The sequence below is a fragment of the Lithobates pipiens genome, unplaced genomic scaffold (genome assembly GCF_037356315.1).
Source record: "Lithobates pipiens isolate NorthernLeopardFrog02 unplaced genomic scaffold, aLitPip1_a1.2 Scaffold_13, whole genome shotgun sequence".
NCBI lineage: Eukaryota > Metazoa > Chordata > Amphibia > Anura > Ranidae > Lithobates > Lithobates pipiens.
In genome coordinates, this window is record NW_027507718.1 from 104609367 (window position 1) to 104622843 (window position 13477).

The following is a 13477-nucleotide window of genomic DNA, read 5'->3' on the forward strand; positions in this document are numbered from 1 at the left end:
GACCTATCCAAAGTACTGTACATTGCATTGTGTTACAATATCTTTATTTGTACTTGGTAAAAATGAATAAAATAGAACATAATACAGATCCAATACTGAGCTGTTGCACTTTATTTCTGTTCATCCATTGAAATGAACCATGAGAGCCTTTGACTGTCACAATTAAGTTATAAACTTCTCATGAAATGCACAGCAAGATTTTGCAGCCAGACTGCACAGATTGATCTGTGACCTCCCCTGTAACAGAAACACTCGCTGGCCAGTAATACAGGTCAAAAACAGCCAGAGAAATGAAAGAAAATTAGCACACCGGAGAGGTCATTCTTTTCTCGCTGCTCTCTCCACCTGCCAGTATGTTCACTGTCAGTACATTGCACTGCAGGAGGGCCGGAATTAAACTGCAAAGTGAAAATTTGGTATGTACTGAGGAACATTCAGAAATGTTAGTTGTGCCTAAGCTGTACCCTGAAAAATTTATTTCTTGATTTTTTTCTGATATATACAGTGCACATTCTAGGCTTTCTGTCTTATAGCTGTTTATCTGCCATCTGAGAATTTAAGACACTGTATGCCTTTGACTTTATAGCCCTTGAAATTAGATTTGATGATGTCACTACTGTGTTGCCCACTGTTGTTCTGATGCTGTTTCTTCGTTATTCCTCTAATATTACTTCCCCGTCTGCTTGCCTTTTCTGGGTACAACTTCTACAGTTCAGTTCCTCTTTAGGCTCCATGCACTCTGGGTTTAACCACTTCAGCCCCGGAAGGATTTACTCCCTTAATGACCAGGGCATTTTTTGCGATACAGCACTGCGTCGCTTTAACAGACAATTGTGCAGTCGTGTGATATTGTACCCAAACACAATTGATAGCTTTTTTTTTCACAAATAGAGCTTTCTTTTGATGGTATGTGATCACGTTTGCTGTTTTTATTTTTTGCGCTATAAACAAAAAAAGGCAGACAATTAAAAAATAAATAAATATATATATATATATATATATATATATATATATATATATATATATATATATATATATATATATATATTTTTTTTACTTTTTTGCTATAATACATATCCCCAAAAAAATAAATGTATTAATCAGTTTATGCCGGTATGTATTCTGCTGCATATTTTTGTTAAAAAAAATCCCAATACGCGTATATTGATTGGTTTGCTCAAAAGTTATTGCGTCTACAAAATAGGGGATCGATTTAGGGACTTTTAATTTTTTTAACTGTTTTTACTGGTAATGGTGGTGATCTGAGATTTTTAGCGGGACTAGGACATTGCAGCGGACATATCTGACGCTAAGGGACACTTTTTGGTGACCAGTGACACCAATACAGTGATCAGTGCTATAAAAATGCACTGATCACTGTATAAATACACTGGCAGGGAAGGGATTAACACTAGGGGGCGAGCAAGGGTGTTCCCTAGGGAGCTGCTTTCTTACTGTGGGGGGTAGACTAACAGGGAGTAGAAAGAGACCGCTGTTCCGGATCACTAGGAACAGCAGATCTCTTTCTCTTCCCCTGTCAGAACAGGGATTTGCCTGGTTTACATTGGCAGATCCCCGTTCTGCCTCTGTGAGGAGCAATCGTGGGTGGCCGGTGCACATGGCATCTGCCAGACCCTTGTGCCCCCACGCACACGATCGTATATGGGTATGTCAGTTCATGCAGCCAAGCCACCTTGCCACAGTATATCTTCGGTGGGCGGCCAGCAAGTAGTTGAAAAAAAGGCCAGTTCCCTTGGCAGAAAACAAATACTCATATGAGTGTTTTTTTGTACATAGTTTAGGTGACTTTAGGAGAGTTTAGCGTTTTTTGTGCCAGAAAGCTCCAATCAAAATGCAAACCAGAAGGTTTTTTTTCCTGCCTCTATGCGCTGAGCCTTAGAATCCATGCGCAAAGGCTTAAAAATTGCTGCTTCTACAAGAGTTTTGTGTTTTGCCTGTAGAAGCAAGTCAATGTTATCCTATGTGCACATGTACATTAGGACGATTACAGGCATATTTTAGGCTCTGCGTTTAGAGGCAGGAAAAAAACCCTTTTGGTTTGCGTTTTTGATTGGAGCTTTCTGGCATAAAAATTGCTAACTCTCCTAAGCTCACCTAAACATTGAACAAAAATGCTCTATTTGAGGTTTTTTTTTCTGCCTGGGGAACTGTCATTTTTTTAAGCCCACAGCTTCTACAGTTCAGCTTCTGCTAGCCTTTCCTTTTGCTTTTCCTGCTTTTCAGGCGGTTATAAGAAGTTGACGTCAATACAAATTGGGGACTAATGCCGCGTACACACCGCTGGAATTTCTGATGGAAACAGTCCAATGGGAGCTTTTCATCGGATTTTCCGACCGTGTGTATGCCCATCGGTCTTTTTCTGTCTGCATTTTTGATGGTCTTTAGATTGAGAGCCTGTTCTTAATTTTTCAGATGAAAAACCTTTCTATGTGTATGCAATTCCGACACGCAAAATTCTGACACATGCTCAGAAACAATTCGACGCATGCTCGGAAACATTAAACTTCCCTTTTATAGTGCTGTCGAACGTGTTGTATGTCGCAGTGTTATTGACTTGGAATTTGGTGTGACCGTGTGTAGGCAAGACAGTTTGAGCAAAATTCCATCGAAATTTCATCAAAGCTTATTTTCCGACGAAAATTCCGATCATGTGTACGTGGCATTACACTACTTGCATTTTTTTAATTTTTTTTATTAATACATAGATTTTTTTTTTTTTTTTTATAAACCTACCTGTAGCTTAGCTTTAATGTGCCAGTAACACAGGAAAACCCTGCCAATTCCAACCAAGCCCTGCTACTTTTGCCTTGAGATGAATCATGAGTGTAACAATGTCTTCAGTGAATGAGGCGGACGAGAAGTAGCTCATATTTGTTGCAGTTTAAAATTTAAAACCAGAGCAACTGAAACCTTAAATTGTATATCTTGCAAAACCTTTTCTTAGTTTTGAATAGACAGGTAGCAGTAAAAAACAACAGGACTTTTAATCCATTGCTACTCTATCCAAAACTAGAAAAAAAAATAATTTGCTTGACATACACATTGTTCCACCCAAACCAAATCCATATTATGAAGCAGATCATGAAGATTCTATAGACAAACTACAACTGTTCTAGGATTTACCATATTAGGGCCTTTGCATAAACGCTGATGTTGACAGGTGTGCATTTGTGAACCTAAATACTTGAGTATGGCCTATAGTAGATACAGTACATAAATTGATTTGCCTACTGACTATGGTTCAGCGCAAGGGAACCGGGGGAAAATCAGCTATATTATTTTCATGGAGAAGTGGGCCATCATAATGTGTACAATGTAAAGTGGACGTTCTTTATAGATTATCATCCTGCTTCTTAGCAGTTACTCAGCGATGCACCAGCTCAAGGTAATAATGTGTTATTTTATGACAGAAGGGTAGACATTAGCATGATTCATTTGTATGTCACTGCTCACTAATTGTCCTACTTTGTAGAACTTCACAGACATGTCTGCAAATGTCTATGACCATCCTCTGCCTCCTTAATAGATCCCTGCAGAATGCTCACCTCGTGGGATAAGTGTTGTAATTGTTCATGCTTAAAAAATGGAGCTGAGATGCATTTGACCTTCCTGTCATATACTTAACAAATGTCTTCTCTTTCTCTATCTGTAAGTCCGCTATAGGACTGGTAATTATACGAATATTTACACAGATACCCTCCATATTCCTCTCACTACCTTATTACTGTCTTTAATGTATCTTGATGAAAACATATAATTGTATTATTTTATGTGAGCTTAATTGTGTACCTTTTAGGTATTTTTTTTTTTAGTTCCAGTTAACATCTTACCATTACTTTAGTTAATAGTTTCTATGTTTACATTACTAAAAAAATATGGAAGCCAATGTAGCAATTTTAATAAAAAAAACCCATGTACAAAATTATTGTTGAATATATTGTTAAACTGTTCATTGTACAACACAAGTATTTGTAGAAAAAGGAAAAAAAATATGGCTTTTTTTATTTGAATTATGTGTCTCCCTTCAGCAGCCTGTATGCTACACTTTTAATTATATTGCTGGATTTAATGACAAGTGTCCAAATGACTTGTCAAAAACAGAAGAAAAACATGCAAAACATCAAGTTCACATGTTGGCACCCAAATAATAATTATAGACACTGTTATTACAATGCAGGCACCAAATAGTGCCTGACCATACCTTTTGATGCACCCCTTTGTAGTCCCAAGGCCTGGGTTGCATTATTAGCTAGTAAGTTACAGTACCTCTTGGTAGATCCAAGTGGGAAGTGGGATATATTACTTTCTGCCTCATCCTGCCCAGAGATTTTCCAGCTCTTGAAACAATAATCCAACCACCAGCAGACTGACAGGATTAGACACTGGGGCTCTTTAAATGCACAGTTTACCCTTTACACGCAGTTACTGCATGTGTGTTTGTTTTTTATCTGTTGGTTGTATGTGATTGAATTGTGTTTTTTTTTTCATTCTAACTATGTAAACAATGTTCTAATGGAAACATGCATCATTCACTGCATCTTCTGCCACAATTCTGACATTTTCAAGGAATCACTCGCTATCACGCTCAGATAAAAATGCAACAGTTTATAATATGGTATCTACTTACAGAGACAAAGATAATTTAATCTCTTAGGGCTGGCACCTCCCAGCCCTTTAAGAGGTTTATGATGCCGGGAGGCGGGACATGGCTTAAGATTAAGTGGCCACCGTGATTGGTGGTCACATCGGTCACGTGGTCCGAAAACTCCCGATCACAATGAGCGATCGGGAACTTTCGGTTAGGAGATGGTAACAGTGCTGGGAGTGCGCACCGTGAACGCTCTCAGCACAGGTGTATACATAGCAATTCACGCAAATATGCAGATCCTTGGCGCTAAGGACCAGGTGCCAAGAGGCCACATATTTGCATACGGCCAGCGCCAAGGGGTTAAGTAATGATTATCAAAGTCAGAAATTCAGCTAGAAAAAAGTAGGGAAATTATAAATATGCACAATAATCAACAGTAAAACAAGATGGATTAAAAGTAAATAATACTTAAAGTGGATGTAAACCCTTACATACTCCCAGCAAGGAGCCTCAGGTGATACACAGAGAGGAAACAAATGCTCTTACATAAGTTTTACCTGTTTATCTGTAGCCCTCTTCCTTACATCTCTTCTTAAGGGAAGAATTGTGATAAAATCCTTCTACACCTGTTAGTATGACAGAGGAGGGGGTTGGGAGCTGCAGTGACAGTGTGTAAGAGCTGATTGGAGAAAAGGGATACACCCCCTCCACACACAGCACAGGACTGAAGGAAGGATACAGAGCTTGTCCTGAATAGACAAGCTGTGTGCTGAACTCTCCTCCCCTGTCACAAATGTATCTCGTGTCAGGAAAACATTGCAGAAGTAACTCATGCTGATAACAGAGGAACGAAGCACCAGAGAGAAACAAGCTTTGAAGATAGACAAGTAACCACTACAGATATATGTGCTTTGTTCAGATTTAATGACTGAGGTTTACAATCACCTTAAGCAAATGTATGTGGTCTTTAATCACGTGCACAGTCCAATTCATTTGCAGAGTTTTTTTGTTCCTTGGGAAGGGTGTTTACAGACATAAGATAAACAGCTAAGTGGTCTGAGGGGTATTGAAGGTTTTTTTTATGCTCAGCAGACACCCTTAATGCCAACCTTTTAAAATACATCTATACTTCCATCAGACAGAATTCTGCAATCAACAACCAATATATTGTTGCACAAAATATTTGTCTTCTGTAGAAAATTGATATTTAAATATTTAATATTGCATATGAATACAATGTAGTCTTGTATCTAATGAGCAAGTGGAACTTTAAGCTCCTTTTTAGGAGTTCCATCTGTTGTAGAAAGCTTGGTATTTATGAAGCTCAGTAGCTGAAGCGTAAAATCTTAATCTAGGGGGATGTATTATAACACAATCTGGTTTCTGTATAACATCAGGCACTTTAATCTCTTAGCGCCAGAGCCTCCCGGCCCTTTAAGAGGTTTATGACACCAGGAAGCAGGGCGCGGCTTAAGATCACGTGACCACCCTGATTGGCTGGCACGGCATTAATGTGAACCAAAAACTTTCGGTTAGTCAACAGTAACTGTGCTGGGAGCATGCAGCGGGTGCGCTCTCAGCATGCAGCGGGTGCGCTCTCAGCATGAGTGCATAGGCAGCAATTAACGCAAATATGCAGCCCCTCAGCGCTAAGGACCAAGCATCTTACTAAACATAAAATATGATACCACAGGTTCATAAATAGAAAATAAAATAACAGCTTATGAAAGAAAAGCATGGGAATGAGAAGAATGCAAGCTGGAACCTGATTATACCAGTAGCCAGGTGTTGGGCTATAGCAACTTGGAGATCGAGATATTACCCTTTATTCTACTCTCCCTCAACTGAGATACTGATGGCATGCTGCACCATCCTCCAGCAGGGATAGAGCTAAAGCTAAGCAAGCCCATAGACTTCTATGCACTGAGAATCCTGGGAGATGTAGTTTGAGATTCACATGCTCTGAGGAAATTCACTAGGTGTCTGCATTACTGTTAATAACTTTGTATGCTACATTGTGCTATTACCATTGGTAATCTGTTTTATGACTATCTAGTTACTACCCACATTGAATGACAATACATTAAGTTTGCCTTTACAACCTGATTTGGTGCCTGTTTTAAAAAAAAATTGCGCTACTACTGGGTATTAAGTATTATCTTCAGTGATTTCTGTGATATTGTATAGTTGTGTACTCAACCTATTTTTTCTAGAGGGGCTGAGGTTTTTTGAAAAGGTCAAAAACAAAGGACTCATCCTAATCAGCAGCTTCTATGTGAGGAGAACTACATGTGAGAGCTCATCAGAGGATTTCTCTGTTCTGAATGGCAGTAACCTTGATAATGAGCTGGAAAAAGTTGACATGGACCCCACTGCAACTGTCAAATGGTGCCAAGAGCAAAATGGTCAACCAGAACTGTGTGTAGTGCTTGATGTGCCAGGAGATGAATGGACCAAGGAGCAGATTCACCAAGCGATAAAGACCTTTAACTCCAGAGCAGAGAGTGTTTGTGCTAGACATGAAGGTGCATCCAAATTCTGCTTGTATCTATGAGCCTTTTAAAGTGGAGAAGAGACATTCCCTCCCATTTTCTGAGAGACCATGTCCATCTGACAGAGGAAGTATTATCCAGTTTAATCCATCCACAAGTGTCAGTGTACTAATCCTGAGAGCCAAATCCTGTGGCAGAGACTGAAATGAACACCCTCACTCCTGTATCTACATCAGGACTAACTACTGCTTCCTTCTTCACTGATGTAGGAAAGTTAGTGGAGAAATTTGTCAAGAATTGTTCTGACCCCATCAATTATGGTTATGGGATGTTATGGTTCTGCCTAGGGAAGACTCCAGTTCCATTTAGGGAAGAGAATTTTGAAACATGAATGGACCAGGCTTCACAAGCACTAGAAGATTAGGACATCTCTGAGGCTTTAAATAAACAGAAAATTAGTGAGAGTCTCAAGGGCCCTGCTGCTGAAGTGATTCATAACATAAAGCTGGGAAAGCAGGACTGTGTAGCCTTATACTATATTGAGGCTTTGTATGTTGTGTTTGGACAAGTAGAGAAACTGACAGATTTATTATATAAGTTCAAGCACACACTCCAGCTAAGAGAGAAGCTTTCTGAATGTATAACTTGAGTGGGCAAGATCCTACATTAAATCCTTTAAATAAAAAGATTTAGATTCATGCAAGGCTGAAAAGGTCCAACTAGATTGAATCTTACAAGAAGCTTGCCCAAATCACCCTATCGTGCTGAAGCTTCTTCTCAAAGGACCCAGAACTGCTCCCACCTATCCAGAACTAGTGAGGGAACTTAGAGATGAATATCCTCTGTTAAGAAAAATCAGGAGCGAGATACTCAGAGCAAGCCACCACTTAAGAAAGAGAAGTCCTCTGTGCGGTGGCTCAAAGAGGTGGTTGTTGGATGATGATGATGAGTCAACAATGAAGTTAGAAGCTGATCAACTGACTAACCGAAAGCCTTACTGGCTCCTACGGAGGTAACACTACGGACCCTTTCTGTGTTCCAGTCAAATGTAAAAAATGCATATAAGGAGTATCTGATGCTACAGTGCAACATTCATTTTTATCTTATTTTTAGTAGAGTCTTACTTTATTATTGTGTTAAGATGTTACTTTTTAGCATGAAATGGGTAATTTACTATAGTGGAACTGTTGCTATTTCACACGAAGGGGGTAATTGAAAGCCTTTTTATATATTTTTTAGTTCACAAATTGTTGGCTTCAAATCCTCTCAAATGATTTCTGTTCCTGTTCCACCCAATAAAAACATCACATAAACTCACAGATATTGACAGCCTGGAGTTAGTGGTATTTTAAGGAACACTAGCTTGTGAGATGTTTGTGCTTTACACAAGTGATATAAAAAACAAAAAAAACTTTTTAATAGTAAGAAAAACCAAAGAATGAATGGTAATGAAAATACTGACAGCCTTTTGTTCTTGTGTATAAAGCCTATAATGTAGTTTGCTTAAATACATTTTTCTTACATACATTTTCAATTGAAAGGTACTTCCAACATTCTCATTTTAAAATTAAATGAAACACTTACAAAATAACAAAGAGATTAATATCAAATAAATTGTTCTTTCTCTTGTTCTTCTTCCCAAGGACACGGAGGAGTCAATCAGCTAGGTGGTGTGTTTGTAAATGGCCGACCCCTTCCTGATGTAGTACGTCAAAGAATAGTGGAACTTGCCCATCAGGGTGTGCGGCCGTGTGACATCTCAAGGCAACTACGGGTCAGCCATGGATGTGTCAGCAAGATCCTTGGCAGGTAACACAATGCAGCTTATGAAAAATATTACATAGTTTATGAAATATGTCAACATACTGAAAAATGCTGCCACAGTAATTCAACATTAGGCATGATCTTTGAATATCAAAGTGTAGAATTTTAGATTTTTTCTTTTTTAGCTATACATTTCAGCTTTTAGTAGGCAAAGAAAATAAAAAATAAACCAATAATTTAAGACATAATAATGCATGAGTCATTTAACTTTGTTAACGATTTTGGACTTGCGTTAATAACTGGCAACTAAGGAGATTTTCACTTTCTGGGGAATGTTCTTCTGCTGTAGCTGCAGCAGCATCAGCTGTGGCAATATTAAAAGTGTAAAACGATCGTGTAAAACGATCATGTAGAAAATCTGCCTCCAGGTAACTAAGGGGGAGATTTACTAAAACTGAGGCACTCAGAATCTGGTGCAGTTGTGCATGGTAGCCAATCAGCTCTCCCGTTTTAGTAAATCTACTAGATGTCTAGTTATATTTTCTGCTGATGGCACTTTGAGGACAAATACTGGGGCATTTTGATGTGCCTGGTTGCTAAGGCTTTGCCCATGTCCTAGGTCTTACTAGAAAATAAGAAAGTCCATGGGTCAAGGTGGGTTAGCAACCAAGGGTTAGCTAAGGGTTAGCAACCAGGCATTACCCATGAACTTTCTTATTTTCTAGTAAGACTTTGGATATGGGCAAAGCCAGTGATCATGGCAGCTGGATGCTGTCTGCATATCTGGTCCTGCAGAATCAGTGGCTCAATAATGTTTTGTTACCAATGATTAAATGCCAGTTTGAGATACAGATTGGGGAGATTTACTAAAACTGGAGTGCTAAAAATCTGGTGCAACTGTGCATTGTAGCCAAACAGCTTCTAACTTCAGCTTGTTCAGTTAAGCTTTGACAATAAAACTTGGGAACTGATTCTGGTTTCTATGCAGAGCTGCACCAGATTGATCATGCTCCAATTTTAGTAACATCCCCCCCCATTATGTGAAACTTTATCATATTACCTTTGACTTTGATTTTGTTTTAAACCACTTGCCGCCCGCCCGCCCACCGTCAAATGATGGAGAGGAGGTGTGGCTCTCATTCTGGGTGGACGCCATACGATGGCGCCCAGAATGGCCGCATTTGCGTGCCCACGGGGGGGGGGTCACATCATGGTGATCACAGATGCGCTGTGTTGCTAGGACACAGCGGAATCCCAATCTCTTTAAAGAGCCACAGCCGCGGCTCTTTAACCACGTGATCAGCTGTGTCCAATCACAGCCGGTCACTTGTAAACTCAGAGATGCCATAGTGTGAGGAAAGCAGAGCCGATCAGTGGCATCTCCTCACAGAGGACATCTAGGCATGTTATCGGGGCACTGATAATCAGTGCCCTGATTACAGTAAAGCGCTCACAGTGCCAGAAGTGAGTGCCCACCAGTGCCAGCAGTGAGTGCCCACCAATGCCAGCAAACAGTGCCCACAAGTGCCAGAAATCAGTGCCCATTAGTGATGCTAGTCAGTGCTGGCTATCACTGCTGCCCATCAATACCTATCACTGCTATCCATCAATGCCACCCATAAACGCCCATTAGTGCCCATCAGTACCGCCCATCAGTGCCGCCTATCCGTGTCGCCTATCTGTGCCCACCAGTGCTGCCTATCTGTGCCCATCAGTGCCACCCACCAGTGTCCACCACTGCTACCCATCAGTGCCCACCAGTGCCACCTATCAGTGCTCAACAGTGTCACATATCAGTGCCACCTATCAGTGCCCATAAGTGTGGCATATTTGTGCCTCCTCATCAGTGCCACCTAATCCGTGCACATAAGTGCCGCCTCATCAGTGCCATAAGTGTCACCTCATCAGTGCCCATCAGTGCAGCCTATCAGTGCCCATCAGTGCCACCTCATCAGCGTCCATCAGTGAAGGAGAAAAATTACTGTGTGGCTGTGTAATTGTCATTCAAAGTGTAACAGCGCTGAAAGCTGAAAAATGGCCTGGGCAGGAAGGGGTTGTAAGTGCCCTGTATTGAAGTAGTTAAAAAATGTATTGTTATAAATGATTCACTTAAGTATTGACAGCACAACAGACTCTCAGACTCTCTAAAACAGATACATTATGACGAAGTATAGTATGTAAGTATATAGCCACATGGACAATTTTTAGGATCTCAGCTTAACTAAGAAAATTTCTAGTGAATACTTAGTCACTAGATATATATACATAAAATATGTCTCCCTATAGTGACTCTTGAACAAGTGGAATGTAGTAGTGATTAATGTTTCATAATCACGCCTTACCTAACTGTGTGTGATTTTTCACCGCAGCAATACATACTACTTATGTTACTTAAAGTGATACTAAACACATACTGTTTCATTTACACTATTCCTTCTTTTTTTGCATGTGGATGATGGAACTGTAATTATTTTAACAAAAAAAAATCTAAGTACCTTTTTTCTAATCAATATACAGCTGTCACATGACCCAGCTCTTTCCTAGTCTGTCTGCAGGGAAATAGTGGCAGGAGGAGCTTTTAGTCTTCTGCTACTGGTCAAATGTTCAAAATAAAAAAAACATACTTTGGGATACAGAATAAAAATAAATAATTAATATCAATAAATGGTTTTAAATTGTCATACAAATATCTATTTGAAATTAAATCTTTATTATTTTTTGGCAATAGCATGGTGTGGACAGATTTCTGCCAGTCACAGGCTGTGTCACACCCCTCCAGCCTGTATCTTAGAATAACGGGGAGGTGAATCCTCTATCAATCAATTTGTAATATCCCACCCCCATTGTGTTTAACTGGTTAGTGGGCATGGAGGAGGGAGTGGGCTATCATTCACTAATGTGTATACACCCACATGTGTGACTCTATAGTCGCATGGGTTGCTCAGATGTAAAAGGAAGAAAAATGCTCAAGGCAGAAAATACTGAAAACTGAGCATGTGCACTAGTTATCAACTCTGCTCTGCAAAATCCCCAACTGCAGTGGTGACATGGACAGAAGGGGGAGATAGAGAACAGCATGATCAACCGAGTTTTTTGAAGAATACAGAAAAAATTTTTTTTGATTGTAATACAGAATGTAATGAATGTAATACAGAATTTAATAATAATTTTAAATAATATGAGTTTAATAACACTTTAAAAAAATAACTTGTTCCATCAGTTTAGTAGTAGTACTTTTATTATCTCTATGAAACTTACCTGTGCCATGCTACTAAAAATAACCCTTGTAATGCTAGCCTATATGTACTCCTTTCTTTTTAAAGTGTCCACAGGCTCTTGATATTAAAGAAAATCACCCCATAATAATCCACAAGCGTCTTGTAGTGTTCCAAAAAATGATAGACCTATTGTGACATTTACTTAAAATAGTGTTGGATTTGGCTTCTGTTTGGTTCAGCTTTCTGAACATGCAGAGAAACCCTAATTAAGGCCCCCTGCTTTGCCCTTTAGCTAGGGCATATGACAGTTGCTCTGTTGCACAGGAAGTATACATTTACAGTAAATATACAGTAAGTGGCAATATAATAAATTCCTTAACACCCCTGCCTTCTTTCCTGTAAGTATGAAACCTGTGGTATATATTCGTGGCAACTAGTAACATGTTTGTCAAACACAGATTTAGATAAAGGCAACAAGCACACACAGGCTGTACAGAAGTTGAGATGAGAAAAAGTGGTCATTGAGTGGCACAGTATTCCAGCAGTTATGTACACGACAATATTTCTGTGTTCAAGTTAGGCATGACAAAAGTACAACAGGACAAGAATGGGTACATTTATATAAGTTAGCATTCTGAAGTTAAGCATGTTGATTTGTTTCATTTAAGCTGTCAGCAATAAATTGGAATTTCATAGCTCATTATTTGTATAAATATTAATTACAGTGAAACCCTGTCTTAGTTTACCAAATAATATTGCTCTGTAATCAGAGATGTCAGTAAAAAAATGAATGCAATTAGAAGACGAATTGATTTCATAATAAACATGCTCTGTTAATGCCTTATGTCTTTTGAACTCTTCAGAAAGTTCATAGTTGGGTTGTGTAATTTAGACTTGCTTACTTCCAAGTAATACAATGTATATTAAAAAATAGTCAAGGCATATTATTATGTAGTGTAGCCTACATGCTGTCAGAGAAAAAGTACGGGAGCTTCCAACGCTTTATCACTTAGTAAGTCAACGCCCCCCCCCCCAAAAAAAGCATGCAGCTAACTCGCTTGTTTTCAGCTTTGAGGTTCAGAAACACTCTAAAATAAACCCACATATCTCCATAACCATTAACCCAAGGCCAACCCTCATACTTAATTTTCCTCTCTCCTGAACTCTAAAATGTAACATAACCCCTAAATATAGCCTTAAACTAACACTGGAACCTATCCCCTAAAGCTGAAGTCTAACTATAGCCCACCCCTACCTTAGGGCTCACCTCACATTTTTTTAAATATAAGTATACATACTTTTTTTTCCAAGATTCTTTTGGTGGATCTATTGTCCTCATAGATCCTTCCTCTTTTTCTCTGGCAGCAACCATGGATGGTCCTTACTGCTGCACT

The 13477-nt window shown here is 39.2% G+C and overlaps 1 protein-coding gene across 3 annotated transcripts in view; it reads left to right on the forward strand.

Moving 5' to 3' along the window:
- The window catches only part of PAX5 (paired box 5), a 322505-nt gene that overhangs the window by 90862 nt on the left and 218166 nt on the right, over positions 1–13477 (forward strand). For all 3 annotated transcript variants that reach the window (XM_077475368.1, XM_077475371.1, XM_077475370.1), the window contains exon 2: positions 8745–8910. In XM_077475368.1, the coding sequence (XP_077331494.1) occupies positions 8745–8910 (166 nt within the window). The remainder of the gene's footprint in view (positions 1–8744; positions 8911–13477) is intronic.